Consider the following 21015-nt stretch of genomic DNA (forward strand, 5'->3'; position numbering starts at 1 on the left):
ACCCTCGCAGGATTTCCTCCATTAGAGCTCGCGGCCCGCCAGTACGCCGAAGTGTACAGGCGCGTGCGGGAACTGCGAGCCAGGGGAAGGCCAATCCCGCCGAGGGCGTTGGCGTTGATAAAGCTCCAGGAGAGGACCGCTATGGTCGAACGTTGGCGGAGCTGGCTCGACAGCGCCGAGTTCGGCCGACGGACGGTCGACGCCATCCGGCCCTGTCTGGCCGAATGGCTGGACAGCCGGAGACTAGGGATAACCTTCCACGCGGTGCAGGTGCTCACCGGGCATGGCTGCTTTGGTGTGTACCTGCACAGAATCGGCAAAGAGGCCACGACGCGGTGCCACCACTGCGACGAGGAGAGGGACACGGCGGAGCACACGCTGGCACACTGTCCAGCGTGGGCAGAACAGCGCCGTGTCCTACAGGGGGAGGTCGGCCAAGACCTCTCCCTCCCGGCCATAGTGGCGGCTATGGTCAAGGACCAAACCAGGTGGAGGGCCTTCACCAGCTTCTGCGGGGCGGTGATGGCCCGCAAAGAAGAGGATGAGCGGATCCGCCGGGGGGAGGCAGATCCTCCTCCCCAACCGGCGGATCCCTCGCATAAATAAGAGAGAAGCGCGAGGCCCGCGAATCACCGCGATCCTCGCGGCGCTCCCTGCGACGCAGGGGGCGCCAGTGCCGCACAACCAGCGGCACGAGTGGTACAGCACCCCCGGGTCTCCTCCTTGACGAGAGGGGGGGACATCGGGGGATGAGAAGTTCGGCGTCCCGGCGGGGTGAACGGGGCGCCGAACACACTCTCGGGAACAACGAGAGGAGTGGCGGGGTGAGGTGGTGTCACACCCCGCCACACAACGGATAAAGATCGGCCGTGGGGCCGCGAGCTGTAGGCGCGAGAGACGCGGGCCTTTCATTGGGCCAGGCGCTGGAGACGCCCCGGACGTAGTGATAGCCAGTTCCCGGGGCGTCCCCAAGGCGCTAAGTCGGACACCCATGGGGTTTTAGTGGGTAGGTCACGCGCCTGCCTTAGGGGCAAGCACTAGGTGCATCCCCCCGTAACCGGCACGCGCGCGTGGAATCCCACACTCCCCCCGTTCCTCTCCCCGAAGGGCCGGGGGGGTCTTCCCCCTCACAACACTTGAGGGGGCTGCCGGGCCATATACCGGACCTGCAGGTCAGGTTCGGGAACCCGGCAGGAGATTTCCCCATGTAAAAAAAAAAAAAAAAAAATACCGCGTTTTTAATCGACGCCCCGATCTCACTTAGTCCCGCGCTAAACGTTATCGCTCGTATCCGCTTTGCCGTCGGCGTCAGCGTTCGTTATCGTGTACCCGCCTCGCGTTCTCGTTCGCTCCCGTATCGCTCACTCATTATGTCGTACCCGCCTCGCGCTCTCGTTTTCCCTCTGTTTATCCCGTTAAGAGGTATCGCGTTCCCGCAACCGGCCATTATTACGCACTCGGTATTATCGCGCTCCCGTATCGCTCATTCGTTATGTCGTACCTGCCTCGCGCTCTCGTTTTCCCTCTGTTTATCCCGTTAAGAGGTATCGCGTTCCCGCGACCGACCATTTTCGCGCACTCGGTAGCTTATAATGTACGTATATAAATACGGGGTAGGTATGCGAAAAGAGGAACACCGTTGTTCATAGATTTTACGTCGATTTTTATTCAATAAAATATAGATAAAACAATATACGTATATGATGGAGTAAAATAAACGAGTAAATACAATATAGATAGACAAATATGTATGAAATAAAAAACGAGTAATACAATAAGAAAAAATGATCAATACATTAAAAAATGTAATTATGTTAAACGAGCAATATATAATATGTTTTTTTACATTAAATTTGCGGAGTCGATGCTGGCGAGACATTCGCGTCGCTCGATCCACTAATCGCGCAACTTCATCACGTTCTCCATGGCGCAGCACCGTTGGTGACGCCGGCAGCAAAACGCGCGATCGGCACGAAAAAACTCCAACCGATCGACGTCGTCGTACTCCGCGTCGACGGTCACGATCGTCGCGTCGACGTCGCCGAGAATCTCCTGCAGCCATCTCTTCTTCTCGAGACCTTTTACGTAGATTCGCGCGCTGGGCGACTCCTCTCTCTCCCACGACTCTTCCAGGTTGTCGCACACCGCGCGTCGAATGATCGTCCTCGCCTGGCGATAGTCCGTGTCACCGTCCTCCCAACGAAGGCCGTGATGGTTCGCTATCAACCAACTGGCCCTTGCTTTCTCGGAGCTCGTCAGCGGATCCCAACTCATCGGCGCGCGAAACACGTGATGCGCGAGCACGCGCGTCTCGCTTCGCAGCACGGCTACCTCCTTCGCGATGAATCTGTCGCCCACCGTGAATCCCTGTAGGTCGACGAAGATCGTCGTCGTCGTTGCCGCTGTTGCCATTGCGTCAGCGCGCGTTGGAAAAAATTAGAGAATAGACGTTCGTTTAAGTTGCTCGTTTCTAACAGAATCTGAGGAACGATGGAAGGAACCCGCGAATTTATATATTCCTCGTTTCCGGGATAAAGCAACCCCACAACTACATTTTTCCGTTTCCCGGATGAGGTATCCTCACAATCGCATTTTCCGTTTCCCGGATGAGGTATCCTCACAACCGCAATTTCCGTTAAATAATTTTGCGCACCACGTTGGTCAGCGGACTGTACTCGATGACGCGATCGTGAACGATGAGACAAAAGGCGGTGGTTTTCGGCGGAACGTTTTCCTTGTTTTCGAACTCGATGCGCACGTCCACGGTGGCGCTCTTCACCGATTCGTTTTGACGGGAACAATCGATCACCGCGAGCGGAGCTACCCGCGCGATTTCACGCGGGGAGAAGAGCGCGTCGTCGCGACTGTCCCCGTAGTACGCTCCTCGAAATTTCGCGTACATCTCGTACAGCACGGCGAACTTGTCGCTCTCGAAATCCACGTTCACATCGTCGTAGGGATAGAATTCCGAGTTGAGATACAATTTCACGTTGGCGAGCGCGCAATGATCAAACCTCGAGGCGTCGCCCGCGAATTCGTTTCGCCGTCCGGTCTGCAGCGCGAATATGACGTATCGCGGCTTCTCCAATTGCGGCGCGGCTTTCACGGCCCACGAATGCTTGGTCGTGCTCTGCAGCAGGGGAAATTCGTACAATTCCCAAGAGCGAAAGCCCGCGCTCAGAAATCGTCCGCTCTCCAACGTTCGCAACAGCGATAATTTAGTCACGTCGTTTAGCGCCACGTGAGGCATACGCCATTGCACCTTCAGCAACGTAATTTTAGGATCCTTCGCCGGATCTCTCGGCACGATCTTCTTCGGATCTACGACGCAGTTGTGGTCGCTACGAGAGCGTATCAGGATAAGCTCGTGTCGCGCGTTTATCACCACGCGTCTGTAGTCCTCGCAGAAACCCAAAAGAATATTCAAAGGTACGCAAAAGTTGAATTGATGGGACGCGTTGTTCAGATTCGATTCGCTCGTCGGATAACTCCATCCGGCGTTCTGCAGTCTTCTGGCTCGTTCGATGGTCAGCGACACGTAGTTCTTTATCGTGCTGGTTATGCCGACGTTTCTACACCGGTCGATCTCCACGCCGTCGAGTTCGTATCGAATTTCGTCGAACATAAACGCGACGCAGTTGTTGACTAATTTCGCGTATTGTTCCTCATTCGTCACGCCGTCGTCGTTGAGTCGTCCCTCGACGTACAGGAAACTGTCGCACGGCAGCATATACAGATCCTGCTGCTGTATGGGTATTCGTATCTCGTCGTTGTGCCCGAATGTCGTGTTGACGTACGGGTTATACGTGTGAGTCTCGATTCCGACGATGCGCTCGTCGAAGATCGGCTCACCGCCGATACTCAGGATGTCGGCCATGGTTTTTCCTCTTGAAGTAAAAACGACGCGGCGGTAACGCGTTTCTCACGGCGAGACCCAGCGATCGTAGGAACCTGACGTTGGCGTTGCTGAGAACGGCTCTCCTTCCTCCTCCGCCTCTTCTCTTCCCTACGCTTCCGATCTCGTCGTAGAACGGGCTAGATCCGTTCAGAACGAGCATCCCTCCTCTCGCTCTCTCTTCAGGGATACGTACACACACACACACACACACACACACACACACACACACACACACACACACACACACACACACACACACACACACACTAACCGTGACGACGACGTACGTGCAGTCTAATCGTTATCTCCTCGCCGCGAAAGTCGATCAGCCGATCTTTCTGATCCATGACTCGCACCGTGATATCGGTGACGTTTCGCGCGACGATCGGGAGGTAAATGATCTGCGTCGGAGTCTCCGACAGTTTATATCCCGGTGAAACTTTCAACTTGTAGAAGGTATCAAATTGTACGTCTCAAAAGTCGCCAAACCCAGCTCGTATTCGCCGTCGCTCAGATCCAAAGCGGGAAAGTGACTCGCCGTGAAAACGCTGCTGGTCCCGGTCAACGTGAGCGTCAGCGACATCGCGGGAGAACGTCGATCGTCCGCCGCTCCCCCAATCGATCTTGCGAAGAAATTGCAGGCACAGCTGTCCGCAGATTCTCTGATCGAATGTCTGGAACGCGCGACGATTGTACGTCACGACCGCGCTCTCGCCGCCACCGTCGCCGAGATACCGCGCGAGATCCCTCGGCGGACGGAGATTTCCAAACGCGTCGAAGTAGATCGCCGAGTTCCCTTTTTTCGCGTAAGCGACCCAATGCGTGCCCGGGCCCACCTCGTCGTCGAAATTCACGATGCCGCACTCCGCGCGTCGCACCCTCGTTGGCACAGCGTCGCGCATAAACACCCCGCGGAAGAACGATATGCGCAGGCGACGCGCCGATCGATCGAGCTGTTCGTTAGTCGTGACGCCGTACGGAGGTAGATGCGCTAACGTCGTCTTCTTCCGCAAGGTTTTTTTTTAACGACTCTCCTCGCGCTACCTCCGCGTTTCTTATACGGCGCGAGGTACAACCCGCGACCCTCCATCGCGCGATTGTGTCGCTGCAATTCGTCGAGTTGTTTTTGCGCCGCTTTGTTGACGCTCACCGCTTTGGCCACGCCGGCCGCGCCACCGATCAAGAAACCGAGAGCGCCCAACATCGGTAGAAGGGCAAGAAGCCGCCGCGTTTCGCCGTCGGAAGTATCCTCCGCTTCTTCCTTCTCGTCTTCGCGCTTCTCCTCAATCCCGTTCCTTTTCTCGTTTTCCTTTTGCGTTCCATACCCATGCCCAGCTTCGTCTTTGTCTTCATAGCTGCCCATACAGCCGCCGCAGCGAGTCTCTCACCGGCCGTGGAATTCCTCGCGGTGACGCGTTCGCGCGCCCTCTCGGCGAACCGTCGATCGGCGACGTGTCGCTCAACGAGCTCGCCGCTTCGCGAATACGCGACGTCGTGCTCTCGACACGCCGCGTCCAACGGATTGATGCCTTCTTCGCCGCGCGCTAGTCTCTTCGCTAGACGCGTACCGGGCCCACAAAACCGGGTATGTGCAGCTCGAAGGGAAGAGCGTTTATCGCGCGATTGAGTAGACCGGTGCCGCGCATTCGGTCGCGGTTGCGGGAGGAGGATTCGTTTCTTCTTAGTTCGAACGGGAAGTCGATGACTCACCGTTCATAGAGGGAAAGCGATTGCACTCGTGGCAGTCCTTGATGAGCGGCGGCGGACCGTCTATGTGCGTTCGCTGCCACGGACGATTGTAGTGTTGCATGCACGGGCGATATCTCTGCACCTCGGGATCCCCTTGTATATGTTCCGGCAAACGGTCCCACAACAGGTGCACGTCTCCCAAATTGACGCAACAGAAGGACCTTCGGAACGTATTGCAACTCCTCCGCCGTTAGATTGAGAATTTCGTAACTGTCCACCAGTATGGGAAACACACGGTTGTGAGACATCTCACCGATGCGCGCAAACGAATCGTTGCTTTTAGAAAATAAATTTTTTGTACGGATACGGCGACACGCTCGCGTTACTTATACCCGCGCGCGAGGCGTTTGCGCACGCGCGACGAAGCGAAACGACGTCCGCGCTTCCCTCCCTTTTTCCGGCGATCGAGAGACTCATCGCGAACGAACCGAGCGGAAATCGCGCTCGCGGAAAAAACCCGAGAGAGAAAGAGAGAGAGGGCAAACATGCAATTCGTGCAACAGACGGCGATGTTAGGAGTCTCGAATCTGGATCGCAAAACGTTGGCGGGGTCGGGCGCGACCGAGAGAGGAAACGGAGAATCGCGCCGGCACGGTCTTCTCCTTCCGAACGTCGTCCGTTGCATCATTTGCGGTCCCTCTAATTGCGGTAAGACGAACGTTCTGCTGACCCTGCTGGAACCGCACGGTCTCCGTTTCGAGAACGTATACGTGCACTCGAAATCTCTGCAACAACCGAAGTATCGATACCTCGAACGATTGTTCGAGCCTATAGACGAGATCGGCTATCACGCGTTTCCGACAATCGCGTCGTCGTTCCGCCCGACGAGGCGCTTCCCGACTCAGTCTTCGTCTTCGACGACGTGGCCTGCGACAAACAGAACAGAATGAGGGAGTACTTTTCTATGGGCCGACATTCGAATATCGATTGCTTCTATCTTTGTCAGACGTACGCCAAGATACCAAAACATCTCGTGCGCAATAACGCAAATCTGCTAATCCTGTTCAGGCAAGATGGCACCAATCTGCGACACGTGTACGACGATCACGTGAACATCGACATGTCGTACGACGAGTTTCGCGCCTTCTGTCGCGAGTGTTGGCGGCGCACCTACGGTTTTATCGTGATAGACAAGGACAGCGCGTTGCGAGGCGGACGGTACAGACTAGGCTTCCACGACTTCGCCGTGCTGTAGAGCCGATCAGTGCGCCTCGTCGAACGACGAACGACGCGAGTATGAGCGCGATCGCGGAGGAGAAAACCGCGCGAGAGATAGCCAAGACGCGCGCCTCGATTCGCAGGAAGTACGCCGCTCTCAGGGCCGGGAAAATGGAGAGCGAGATCGCTCTAGAAAAGAGGTACGAGCCTATCGTCAAACCTCTGAAACAGCTCGTCGATGACGTGGAACGTAGGGGTAAAGGACCGGGCAAGATCGACGACGACGACGGCGCTGGCTTTACGTTCGCGAAAAAGATGAAAGCGACGAAGAGAGCGAAGAAGGACAGCGAGAACGGCGACGACGACGACGACGATGCTGGCGCCGACCTGGAGCGCGATTACGGGGAGGACGACGACGTATTCGCGCCAATCAGGACAACCACGACGGCGGAAAAAAGAGAGTTGCGTCAGGCACGGTTGAGCTCCCGCGACGACGACCATGATGAGCTCCACGCCGATCCGCGACGATTCGGTCCAGTTTTTACCCAGAGAACGCGAGATCGTCTCGGAGACGACGTCTCCACTTCCCACGTTGGAGACGTCCGCCGGGAAATCTTTGAGTACGGCGGAAAGTCGCGACGCTCTGACTAGCCAACTAGGACCGTTAGGGCGGCGACAAAAACAAGGAGATCGACACCGTTTACGGAGTGCATTTCGGCGAGAAAGGCACGATGCTGGGTAACAAGCGATTTAAGCTGAACGCGGATGACCCCATGGTCATCGACGGTGTACGGTACAAAGGCACGCGCGGCCTGTACGAGTTGATCTTCATGGGAAAACCCGACGCTAAAATCTACACGAAGATGGACAAAATAACGTACAGGAGTATACTTTTCTCCACCAGCGCTCACAAACGCGGCAGCAAAGCCGACAATCCCGTCAAGGGCAACAAGGGACCGAAGTAATAGCGCCGCTCGTAAACCTGTCTCACAGAGTTGGAACTACGAAGGGTGCCGGGCTACCGTCGGCCATGCGACTGACCGACAACGCTATCGATTACGTTTACTGGGACGATTCCAACGAGCTGGTCGATAGACTTCGACTGCTGGACGCCTCTCGTCGGGCCGGCAACGACGCTCACGACAACGAAATCCTGTCGATAATCGAGGAACTTCACGAGGCCGGCTTTGTCATAAATTGATTGGTCGCGTCGGTCGCGACGGCAGTGCGAGTCGCGCGCCCGCCAGCGCGATGTCCGTGAACAAATTCGGCATGTCTTTGACGAATCGGGGCAGCGGCGACGGAGTCGACGGTGCGTCCACGGTGAGATTGCGCTCCTCGATCGAGTCCCTGCGCAATTACGCGCGCAACAACGCGCTCTTCATGAGCGAGGATTTTTACGACGCGAGGGAGCGCAAGATACGAAGAGTAGCCGCGCCGGAGATCGACACCGACGCGACGAACAGGAGTTACGTCGAGGACGCGATCGAACGATCGAAGAAAAGCGCGACCGAAGAATTGAACGGTAGGATTGTGGCGGTGGAGAACAAGGCGGAGAGAAATTTGAAAAACAAAATAGCGAAGGTAAGGGACGCAGCGCTCCTCATTCGTTTAAACTCTTACGAAGCGGATCAGCACAAGATACGTAGCCGCGCCGGAAATCGGCACCGACGCGGCGAACAAGGCCTACGTAGATGGCGCGGTCGGACGGCTCAAGAAAGTCGTGAGCGATGAGATCGAGAAGAAAAACGCGACGAAAGAATTGAGAGGCGGAATCGAGACGCTGAGGAACGACGCGCTCCGTTTGAACGAGGAATCCTACGACGCGAAGGAGCGCTGGATACGGCGCGTAGCCGCGCCGGAAATCGGCACCGACGCGGCCAACAGGAGCTTCGTGCCGGGCCTGCAACGGGCGTTTCCTCGCCGTTCAACGTCACGTATCGCTTGTCGTCGTGCGGACTGAGGGCTAGTTTTTGCTCCGACACGGTGTTAATCTCGTGCAACGTTGAGCGTATGTACGACTGGCGCGTCTTCAGCTCGCGCGCGTTCCGCAAGCACGCCACGTAATCCTCGAACGTGATCCTCTTCGCGACTACGTTTCTCTTAACGCCCTTTATTCTCTTGGTGTCGTCGCGTCCGAGTACCTTGTAAGTGTACATCTTCGCTCTAAGGCCCACGAACTCCGTCATGATCGCGCCATTGTTCTCGTCCTTCATCAAACCGTGCACCTTCTTGTTGACGCGCGGCATACTGTGCGCGTTATTCTCCGCGTAATCGCTCGTGTCGAACCTGTGTATGTCGCGTTTCATACGCTCGTACGCGTCTTCGCACTCCAGCGAATAGATCAGACTGTCCGTATCCGTGTATGCAATTCGACAACGGTCGCGATAGAGCGGCACCATGTAGTCGTAGTGAAACTCGTAGAGAGACATACCCACGTAGACCGGCTTGTTGAATTTTACCTCGAGCCTTCGCAGCTCGATCGTCACCAGATTCTCCGAGAAGACGCTCCTGCTGTGAAAGTTTGGCTTAGCGATCAACGCCTCCGCGCCGTATCTCCCGTCCCATTGCGTCACGAGACGCACGTCCACGTGATCGCGCACGTTCTCCATCGTCTTGCCGAAGACGGCGTTGTTCATCAGTTTGTACAAATTCCGTTCGAACTCGTTGCTCGCGCGCGTCCTAAGCGTGGTGTTCATCTCGATGTAGACGTGAAGCCACGGCGACTGAGCGAATCGCAGAACGCGACGAACGCGCGTCAGACGCATACCTAGTCGCAGATATTGCTGCAGGTTTCGATAGTGCGTCACGTAGCGCGATTTGTCTAGAGAGTAGCGAGCAGTTTCTCCTGTCGCTTACCAGTTTGTCGCGCGTCGGGCACAACGGCAGATCCGCGTGGGCGTCGTGCAGATCCCGCGGGTACTCAAGATCTACCTCCAAAATGTAACCGACGTCGCTGTCCGCCGGCACGGTCGTCACGTCAAAATTCTCAGGGTCGTCGAGCCACTGGAAATTTGCGTACGGCAACGATTCGCTCATAGCCCAGCCGTACAGATTGTTCACGTCGTAATACATGAGATACGTAGTGGGCTGTGACGAGTCGTGCGTCGGTATGTGCCTGTTGTTGGCTTGCGCGTACCTGAGCGAACATTGACTGAGGCCGCCGCGTATTCCGCGTTCCACGAACAGCACCATGTCGATGTCGGTGAGCAACTCGAAACGCACGCCGGTGTACCTCAGCATGGCGTCTCACGTGTACCCCGGCAACGTGTAGTAATGCGCGGGATCAAGCCCATAACTCGCTGAACACGCGTCCCGAAAATTTTCAAATATATCCGCCAGAAGAAGCACGTCGGTCTTGAGATACAGATCGCTGTACTCGCCGAGATCTCGCACGCGAAAACGTCGCCAGACCCTCGTCGCGTGCTTGTAGTCGCTCTCGCTCGCCATCTCGTCGGTCAGGGAGCTGTAAAAGGCCTCGCGCGACGGAAGCTCGGTCTCCCGCAGTTTGTTCGCGCTGTCGACGTACTCGTACGGAAACACTCCCTTGCGAGTGAGCAGATCGAGATCCTCCGCGCTCAAATCCGCGTACTCCGAACGCGTTATTCTCAGCTTGTCTTTGTTCAGATAGGACGCCAGGGTTTCGATACTCGCCGCTAAAAATTTATACGAGTCCACGAATCGAAGCTTCACGTACCGATCCCATCCCCCGTCCGTCTGCGTCTCCTTAACGGTCTTCGAGAAAGATATGTAATTTTCCTTCGTGAGCGGCAGCAGATCGACCCCGCCCTCGAAATCGTTCGCGATTTTTTCGACGATGAAGTGCGCGTCGTAACCCGACAGATTGTGAAAGAACACGGGAATCACGTAAACGTTTCTGTAATTCAGATTGCAACGAGAATGCGCCGGACCTCTGTAGCGTCCGGTTAGGTGACAGTGATCTCGCACGCGCTTGTCCTCTGGTTGGAACGATTTCCCGCACACGTGACAATGAGTCGCGAGCCGAAATTCGCTTTTCTCATCCTCCGTAAGTTCTACCATCGCTATATTGGTGGAAAATTTATTCTTAACGCGATGCGCGAGAACGCGAAGCTCGTTCACGAACCACGAAACGCAATCCTCGCCGCGACGATATCTGAACGCGGACGCGGTATCGTCGTAGGTGCAGCACAGATAGTAGCTCAGGCTAAACGGTACGTGACGCTGATAAGCGTATCTTTCCGTTCTCGGGCCCCCCTCGACGTTTTCCCTCTCCTGTTGTTCGAGAAGACACTCGAGATCCGCGTACACCACGAAGGGAAGTCGCTCCTTTTTGTCGTGATTGTCGAACGACAGCCACTTATCGTTCTCGTTCGGGAGAACGATGGCGCAGTCGTTCATTCGGCCGCAGTCGACGCTGTGGGCGGCCAACTTATCGCGCGTATAGAAATAGTGTAGACATCTGCGAAATAACGTGCGAGCGATTGCTATGCGTTGTCACGGCTTTTTGCACTCCCGGAGCGGTCCGGGGCGTGTGCCGGATCAAAAGGGGAAAAGGAGAGAAAGGTGATAGGCCTCTCCGGTGATTCTCCCGCACCTCCGACAGTCCGCGAAACGAGCTTAAGGTTGGGCGCCAGACGCGTTAATTCGCGTCCGCGAAATCGTTAAAAACCAAAAGAGAGAGACGCAAAACGAAACACGTCGGGGTGCGAGGGAATCGCTAGCTCAGCCTAATAGCAGGGCGGGATAAATTAAGGGCAGCGCGATATCCGGCGGGGTGACTTATAAATCATAACTTTAATCGGCTAACAAATAAAGAGTAACATTTATTGTATAATCAATTTAGAGAAAATAATAATGGCCAATTTGGCTTTCATTAATAAAGCAAATAGATGGTTGATAACGAGGCGTCAAATTTTAATAACACAGAAAGGATAACGCGGACGCCAGAAAAACACGGAAAATTACGCTAATTTAATAAACGCGCGGAAGGCGCCGGCATTACTCAAAATAATATGAAAAGAAAACTAACTTCCCGAAGGCTTCAAATTAATAGAGCCGGCGACATCGGCAAAACATAATCGGAGTAACGTGAAATAATATTGCGTGGGCTGGCACGACATGATAGCGCGTCACGCTCGGAGCGCGTGAACGCAAGGGCCCAAGGCCGTGCAGAGACTTTGTCGTTAATCATCTTAATCTAACGCAAGGAATAATCGTAGTCTACCGCGAATAAGAATCTTAATCTAAGGCGAATAATCTTCTTAATATAACGCGAATAACATCTGGACGTAAGTAATCAGTCGGGGTGATCCGTATTTTACCGTCATTTATCACGCGAATAACGTCCCAACGCCAGAAGTCAATCGGCGCGAACAATATTCTCACGCAAATAAGATGTCGACGCGGACGATAATCTCACGCAGTTATTATCCTACGTACGTGCTCGAAAGCAAGACTCAGGCGCGAACAATACGGCAAGGCCGGTAACATCAGGACGCAATCACGGGAATAATGTCTCAGCACAACCGATATCGCGTAGGTACTCTAAGTGTCTGGACGCGAATCGCGAGCGACGCAATTACCAGCGCGAACAACCGTCTGACGCAATTAATACCATCCCGCGATTAATATTCGGCCGGGTGAATTACTACGCACAACGAGACACGCGGACGTGAACGCGAAGGGCGTGAGAAATGGCGTACTCGCAATATCGAACGTCGTCACCAGCGTGCTTACCGCGATCTCCAGGAGTCGTAGATTTCGGTCGCGATCCCACGGCCACGAGACCAGTCCGGGGCCCCTCGCTTTCGCTGTCGATCGCCAAATCCGCCTTGTCGGCGAGTACGTAATTATCGCGAATATTCCCGAGCGAAAGCGCTACCCGGGGAGCGGTGTCGTGGCTTTACATGATTATGTTACGCGAGGCAACCTCACCGTAAGTCGATTCTCTCCCGAGGATCCTCGCCGTCGTCCCAAGGGTAGGAAGAATACAGCCCGAAATCTTATGCGCCTCAAAGGGCGACTCCGGTCGCTAGACCGAGCACAACGGTTCGCAGTTACGTGCGTCGGCGATCGAGAACGGCTCAAGAATACTCCCGAAATTTCGCTCGATGGCGGAATCGATAGCGTACCCCACCCCGGGCGTACGCGGCCCCGCGACGCTATAGCGCGGACCAATCAGGGGTGAGCTCGCAGGCTCGCCGTAGATTCTTGCGTAGGGCCGTTAATCACGGCTTTTCGCAGGGCGCCAAACGGTCCCTCGTTCGCGCGGCGATTTTTCCACGATCCTTCCCGGTAGCGGACGGGACGTGATTGCCTCCGCGTTCCTCTTTGTCGGTCCGGAAATGGTAGCCAACCATCCCGGAATCCGGTCAGTAGGGTGAGGAGGGCAGGTGAGCTGATTTTGCCCCGGCGTCCTGGAGCCCTGCCGTTACGGATCCGCCCGCCGCTGTGTTTCGCCGCCGCGCGCGTGTCCTCTCGCGCTCCCCTGCTTTTGGCGGCCCGCAAGCACCACCAAGATCCGTTTCTCGTCGTCCGATTCCTCGCCTCTATCCTTGTCGTCGACTCCGTTTTTTCGTGATTCTGAGCATCTTCTCAGGAACTCCGGTTTTCAGCTCGATGAGGCGCCGCGCAAATGATGCAAAATAGAAATAAGGGATTAGAATAATGTACGCAATTTTAATATGCCCCTGGAGATCTCGCATCGATTCATTGGACCGTCCTCGGGCGCGAAAAAGGTTGCGAAACCCGCGCCTTGTGACGGCAGCAGGGCGCTGCAACGCTGCAGCGGAACTGCAACGTCACAACGTATATAAAAAATAACACCTCGTCTTTTCCTTATTCCTCATGTTTTTTTTTTTTTTTTTCATTTTTTTACCTACCGATCGCAAACGTGCTTCGCGCACCGTTTCGTGGTCAATTGCGAATTCACCAATCGCGACAGATTCTTTATCCAGGCGAAATGGCCCCTGTTGACGCCGCGTAGCGTATCGCGCAGATACAGCAGATTTACGTACCTGTCCCTCTTATCGTCGGTTAACCGCAGAGGCACGATCGCGTTGTCGTCGGCGCCCCGTCCAAACTTAGCTTTCTTTTCAATTCCTTCCCGAGTTGTAAACACGTTGATCGATACGTCGTTCTGACGTTCGAATTTTCCGATCTTTTTTAGATCTATGGGAAAAGCGATCCCGTCGAGATTCAGCACCGTCGCGTAATCGGGATACGAGCCGCATCGTTCCGCGTTGTGCTTGGCGGGATAAAGAGCGGCGACCACCGCGCGCGCGAAACACGCGTCGTTCTCCGATCGCACGTTGACCACCGTCTTTTTAAGTCTTATACCTAACGGTAATTTGATCTAACATCCCACGCGCATGGGATTACACTTGTTCACGTTCACAATTAGGTTCAGTATTCGCGACAACGCCCATCCGCTGTCGCGTTCCTGAAAATCGTCCAACCGTGTTAGAATTGCGTCGCGCACGTGCCTATCGTATTACTCGCCCAGATCGGACCCTGGGAGGGGCTGTTCGTTCCGCGTAGCGATACTCTTCACATCGGTCTTAACGTCCGCTACGAATTCCCCATTGAATATGACGTTGACCTTCAGACACCCGTGTCCGGTCATATTATCCGGCACTTTTTCAAGCACGGTGCCCTTCGCATCGTCGAGAAATCGCGCGGGCTCGATGTACGTCGAGTTCGTCACAGCGCCGGTCAGTACGCGACGTTGGAACGCCGCGTCGATCTTGATCCACAAGAAACCTCTGCCGCTGCTGCTACCGCCGCCCCCTCCGTCCAAGCCGGCACCTACGGCGCGTTCGAATCGTCGACGCAGATCCTCCCTCAAACCTTCCAATCGCGCTATTAGAGCCACCAGAGCGGTCACGGCTCCCGTGTTTCCTCGCTTCCCAGGGCGTTTGACTCGACACTCCTCCCGCCGGAGACACTCGTCGCATCGTCGTCTCAACGCGCGGTACCCGTCCGCGTCGCGGACGTCCGCGGCGAGCAACTCGTCGCACTCTTTCCACATCGCGTCCAGAAGGGTTCACCCTCGGGAACGCTAAATTTCACTCGGTCGAAAAGACGACGAGACCTGGCGGTTTGAATCCGACGTATCCTCTCTCCTCCGTACACCGTCTCGTAATAAAGATAATACTCGAGCGGCAGGCAACGCGTATAATCGCTCGCTCTAACGGAGTTTGCCACCGTCGTCTCTATCCACTCTCGCTCGCCCTAACGGAGTTTGCCACCGTCGTCTCTATCCACTCTTGCTCGCGATTAGTTCGCGCTCCGATTTCCTTTCGCAGATGATAGGTAGCCAGATTCCCATCGCGCGTCCTCCTTCACCACCGACGCGCACGCATTTGACGACAACGGTGCTTTGACTCTCGCCGATTCGTCGTCCGAATTAGACGAAAACTTAGGCATGGGCTCGCGACAGCGCAGTTCGTCGTCCGATTCCTCAAACGATGGATAACGGCGATCGTTCATTCGCGAGTACGTATCGCTAATGCTATATTTGCACCGCTAACGCGTCTATATCAAAATAAAAATTTCCATCTTCAGTCCGCCACATTAATGTTTTAGCGTAATCATAAGTATCGAGAAACCTCCGCTGAGATCGAAGATCGGCGATTCCGATTTCACGACGAATCAGATATCTCGTTAGTAGGTAAGCTACGGGCATTCCCGGCCATCTGTAGGGATCTGAGGGGGGGTGAGGGGCGGGGGGGGGGACCGCGGGGAAGGGGGAGGGGGAAACCGCGGGCGCCGCGGAGGAGGGGGAGGGGGGAACCGCGTGTTTCGGGCGCCGCGGGGGAGGGAAAGGGGGGAACCGCGTTTTTCGGGCGGCGGGGGGGGGGGGGGGGGGGGAACCGCGTTTTCCGGCGCCGCGAGGCGAGGGGGTCCGCGTTTTCGCCGCGCCGCGGAGCGTTCGCGTTTTCGGGCGTCGCGGGGCGAGGAGACCCGCGTTCGCGTTTCGCCGCGCCGCGGAGTCCGCGTGACGTCACACGGCACGCTCGCGTTATCTCCCCCTCGTAGATGTTTCTCCTCCGTCCCCCGTTTGCGCGAGTCTTCTCGTTCGCGCGGTCTCTTTCTCTCGCGCGCGGTCCCTCTCGCTTCCGGCCCCCGTTCGCGTTCTCGTTCGTGGCCCCGTTCGCGGTCTCTTTTCCTCGCGCGTTCTCGCTCGCGATCGCGTATCTTTTCTTCGCCAGCGATATTTAATCGTTCAGATCTTCGCGATATTTAATTTTTAATATTACATTTAAGTAAACAATAAACGAAGACAGCTTTATGACAGGAAATGGGATAAACGGTAAATGACGAGGAAAAACTTTTTAACCATATTATATGCATTTATTTATCATGTAGCGCATTATACACAATAGTATCCAAAGCGTAGACTAATAATTCGCAATCAATAATCGAATTTTTATCATAAACGTCACGCAAGATTGTAACTGCGTTACATTTATCAGTGATACAATTTTGACGTAAAATTGTTACAAACTGTTTGAATTTTTTACTTACGCCGTGAACATTTTGACATAGTTGAAAATACACATTCTCGACGCAATGTTCTAGTTCGAACAGGAAGAGTACAGTTGACGGTTTCATGTACAAGCTGGTGCCGCACGACGTCAATTTTACAATATCTGCGTCACGTATTTTAACAAGCTCCAGATCTCGAAAAGTTAGCGATGATGGTGCCGATGACTGCACGAGTCGCTGTATATCTGCACGTTTTTCGATGAGTGTCACCCACGTTGCATGTAGCAGAATTATCCGATTGCCTCGGTTATCGCCAATAAGTATATCCACAGAGGACATAGGTCCCGCGTTGATTCCAACATCCAAAAATATATACGCTGTTGATGTCAAGGCAAATCTCCTTCCCAAAATACGTGGCGTGTAGCGGGGTTTATCAAAACTAAAAAAATACAATTATATGTTTATAAAAGTTTTTTTTTTGCACAAGTATATATGAAAATTAGCGGTACTTACTCATTGTGCTGTTTCTCGCACGTTTCGTCCTGAATCGGAACGTAGTAGTTCGCACCATGAGTGTTCATCGTATCTGGAGGCTGTTTGCGACGTACTCGAACCGTATCGAACTCTTGACTGTGCTCTAGAATCCTCATAGACCATTTATACATACCCAAAACTGCAAATCTTGCAAAAATAGCGCCAATGCACGGCTGCTGCATGGTGACCGCCACCACAATCCACATATACGTTAAATGTGATATCTTTGTCAAGAACATTCGTGATGAGATCACCTCATCGGGCATCAAATATGATTTTTTTCAAGAGCATACGTGTCTCGCGATGATTTCATCGAACACGTGCAAAACTGCAAATTTTGCAATTTCGAATAAGTCAATGGAGCGTTATTGTTTTCAAGAACATGTCGCGACATGTCTCGCGATGATTTCATCGAACACATGCAAAACTGCAAATAGCGCCGATGTACGGCCGCTGCATTGATACAGATCAAATCACCAAAAGTCAATGGCGCGTTTTCGTGAACGTACGTGTCTCGCAATGATTTCATCGAACACGTGCAAAACTGCAAATTTTGCAAATAGCGCCGATGTACGGTTGCTGAGATGAAATTAGATATGATAAGCAAACGATGCATCATTAGTAGAATATAAAATGACGAATCTAGGGGATACGCTCAATAGTCGAGAACTGGAAGTCGTGAGTGCAACAAATGGCGTTAGCAAGAGGATCGTGCAATAACATGGAGCAAGAGTTGTTGGAGCAATCCACCCTGTTAAATTCGAGGGAAGACTTTGCCGCGTGGGAGCAACGATGCGACGAGTTTATCGAATCGTTGGAAGAACAAAGCCGAATTAAACGGCCACGATTATCAATCGATCAGTCATCGATCGGTCTCAAACAGTCATTGGTCGCTTGTATCGCAAGACTCGAAGGTTTGAAAGACTTGGTACGTCAACGTTTCGTACATGTGGGTGCGGGATACAGTGCGAGTGAGACAGGACTCAGATGGCGCGAGATAGATCCGGCTTTTGAAAGCCGTATATTGACTGGTGCGGTGATAAATTCCAAACACATCGACCCTCGTCAATTTCTCAAAAATGCGAGAGAAATTGTACTCGATCGTGTGCGGAACGTCATGCAACGACATGACAATGTAAAAATTAACACAGTGTTTAATGGTGAATTTGTTGCGGGTGACAAACGCGCGAATAAAAGTATCGCAACGAGAAACTATGAAGTCTTTCGTGAGTCTAATCTGCACGAGTGGTACAAGAGACACGTCATCGAGCCTACCTTAGCAAAGCTGGAGGAATTCCAGGAACGTGATAGCGGATGGGCGTTGTCGCGTATACTCAATTTAATGGTAAATGTGAACAAATACAATCCGTTGCACGCGGGGTGTATTGTGGAAATACCGCAAGAAATTAAAAAGAAGAACGCGGTGATAAACGTGCGATCAATAGACAATGCATGTTTTGCATGGTCAGTGGTGGCTGCTCTGTATCCAGTTGAGGAACACACATATCGGAAATCGTCGTATCCTCATTACACGTCGGTGCTAGATCTTACGGACATTGAGTTTCCAATGACGTTGGATCAAATTAAAAAATTTGAAAATCACAACAACATCTCCATCAACGTGTACAGCATCGAGAAAAAAAACAAGAAACTTACTATCTTGCCAATACGGGTTACTGACCGAAAGATGGACAGACATGTAAATCTGCTGTACGTGCATAACGACAACGTGGGACATTTTGCGTGGATCAAGAACCTATCCCGCCTCGTGAGCTCGCAAATCAACCGACACCATGGTCGGAAATACTTTTGCGATCGGTAAGTACCTATAGTTCTTTTAATAATATATAGAATATTTTGTGTATAAAAAAATTATAATATTTGCGTTTATTTTTTTTGCAGATGTTTGCACTACTTCAGCTCCAACGAGAAATTGACTGCCCACACCGTCGACTGTCAGGAGATGAATGACTGCGCGATCAAGTTATCGAGCGATAACGACAAGTGGTTGGCTTTTAAAAATCACAACAGGAAGGAACGAGTTCCGTTTGTCGTATACGCCGACCTGGAGTGTACCCTGGAGAAGATGGAAGCGGATCCGGCAACGTCCAGGTACACATATCAACATCATCGCGTGTTTAGCATAGGGTACTACGTGCGTTGCTCGTACGACGAGTCGTTATCTATGTATCGGTTTCGTCGCGATAAGGATTGCGTCGCGTGGTTCGCCGAGGAGCTAAGACGTTTAGCTCACGACGTAAAAACTATATTGTCCACTAATATACCCATGGCAGATTTCACGCGAGACGAGTGGGAAAAGTTTAACAGCGCAACGCACTGTCACGTGTGCGAAGAACCGTTCGAGCCAGACGACGTGCGAGTACGCGACCATTGTCACCTGACCGGTCGATACAGAGGTCCCGCGCATTCGAATTGTAACTTAAATTATAAAGATTCGCATTGCATTCCCATAGTGTTTCATAATTTATCGGGATACGATGCACATTTTATTATAACTGAAATAGCAACAGCATACGAAGGACATGTAGATTTACTCCCGATCACAAAAGAAAAATATATTTCGTTTACAAAAAACGTTCAAAGCACCGAAGATAAAGATAAGAAAACGTGCGTCAAATTGCGATTTATCGATTCGTACAAGTTTCTCACCGCTAGTCTCGACAAATTGGCATCTTATCTCAGCAAGGATAAACTGCGAATATTGCAACGCGAATTTTGTGAATTATCCGCAGAAAATTTTAATTTGCTGACACGAAAAGGCGTATTTCCATATGAATACATTGACTGCGTCGAAAAGTTGGAGGACTTGTGTTTACCACCGCGCGACTCGTTTTACAGTTCATTGACAGGTGACACCGTATCCGAGAGCGATTACGCGCACGCCGTCGACGTCTGGCAGCGGTTCTCCATTCGAACGCTCGGTGATTACAGCGATTTATATCTCAAGACCGATGTCTTGCTGTTGGCCGATATCTTTGAAAATTTTCGCGATAGTTGCGTTGCGAGTTATGGACTCGATCCGGCGTATTATTATACTCTACCGGGTTTTACGTGGGATGCTATGTTGAAGCATACACACATCAATTTTGAATTGCTCACCGACATTGACATGGTCATGTTTATCGAACGCGGTATACGCGGCGGTTTGAGTCAATGTTCAAACAGATACGCGCTGGCCAACAACAAGTACATGCAGTCGTACGATCCATCGAAACCGTCGTCGTACCTCATGTATTTTGATGTAAATAACTTATACGGCTGGGCAATGAGTCAACCATTGCCATACGCAGATTTTAAATGGGTCGACGACGTAACCGATTTTAATGTTATGGATGTCGCGTTGGATTCCCCGATAGGCTACATTCTCGAAGTCGACTTGGAGTATCCGCAACATCTTCACGACGCGCACACTGACCTACCGTTCTGTCCGACGCGCGATAAACCACCCGGCAAGCGGCAGGACAAGTTCCTCGCAACATTATACGATAAGAAACGTTATGTAATACATTATCGCAACCTGCAGCAGTGTACTCGTCACGGTCTCCGTATATCAAAAATTCACCGTATACTGAAATTCGCGCAATCTCCATGGCTTCGCGATTATATAGACCTCAATACGAAATTTAGAACGTTGGCCAACAATGATTTCGAGAAAAATTTATACAAATTGATGAACAATGCCGTGTTTGGCAAAACCATGGAGAATGTGCGCAATCACGTTGACGTGCGACTCGTGACTCATTGGGAGGGTAGATACGGCGCGGAGGCTATGATTGCGAAACCAAATTTTCATAGCCGAAGCGTCTTTTCGGAGAATTTAGTAGCAATAGAAATGCGAAAACTCGAGGTGAAGTTCGACAAACCAATCTATGTGGGTATGTGCATCCTCGATATATCCAAGACATGTTTGTACGAATTTCATCACGAGTACATGTTACCGTTGTATCGCGACAAGTGTAAAGTCACGTACACCGATACTGACAGTCTCATTTATCACATCGAGTGCGACGATGTGTATGATATCATGAAGCGTCACATTCATAGATTTGACACTAGCGATTATGTGATTGATAATACGTATGGTATCCCACTCGTCAATAAAAAAGTTCCGGGCTTAATGAAAGACGAAAATAACGGTGCGATAATGACCGAATTCGTCGGGCTTAGAGCAAAGATGTACGCCT

The 21015-nt window shown here is 52.6% G+C and overlaps 3 protein-coding genes across 3 annotated transcripts; 1 reads left to right on the forward strand and 2 right to left on the reverse strand.

The window, feature by feature from the left end:
- Positions 1 to 2635: 2635 nt before the first annotated feature.
- LOC139824111 (uncharacterized) lies at positions 2636 to 3877 on the reverse strand. The gene has a single exon (XM_071796602.1). It carries the CDS (start codon positions 3875 to 3877, stop codon positions 2636 to 2638), a length of 1242 nt encoding a protein of 413 aa, XP_071652703.1.
- Positions 3878 to 15965: 12088 nt separating this feature from the next.
- On the reverse strand, positions 15966 to 17059 carry LOC139824124 (uncharacterized). Its single transcript, XM_071796615.1, has 2 exons — positions 16790 to 17059; positions 15966 to 16715 (listed from the first exon to the last, which is right to left on the reverse strand). Exons 1-2 carry the CDS (start codon positions 17047 to 17049, stop codon positions 16142 to 16144), a joined length of 834 nt encoding a protein of 277 aa, XP_071652716.1. The 5' UTR covers positions 17050 to 17059; the 3' UTR covers positions 15966 to 16141.
- A 336-nt stretch (positions 17060 to 17395) lies between these two features.
- Positions 17396 to 18764, forward strand: LOC139824123 (uncharacterized). The gene has a single exon (XM_071796614.1). It carries the CDS (start codon positions 17502 to 17504, stop codon positions 18630 to 18632), a length of 1131 nt encoding a protein of 376 aa, XP_071652715.1. The 5' UTR covers positions 17396 to 17501; the 3' UTR covers positions 18633 to 18764.
- The last annotated feature ends 2251 nt before the right edge of the window (positions 18765 to 21015 follow it).

The sequence above is a fragment of the Temnothorax longispinosus genome, unplaced genomic scaffold, assembly GCF_030848805.1.
Source record: "Temnothorax longispinosus isolate EJ_2023e unplaced genomic scaffold, Tlon_JGU_v1 HiC_scaffold_27, whole genome shotgun sequence".
NCBI classification, from domain to species: domain Eukaryota; kingdom Metazoa; phylum Arthropoda; class Insecta; order Hymenoptera; family Formicidae; genus Temnothorax; species Temnothorax longispinosus.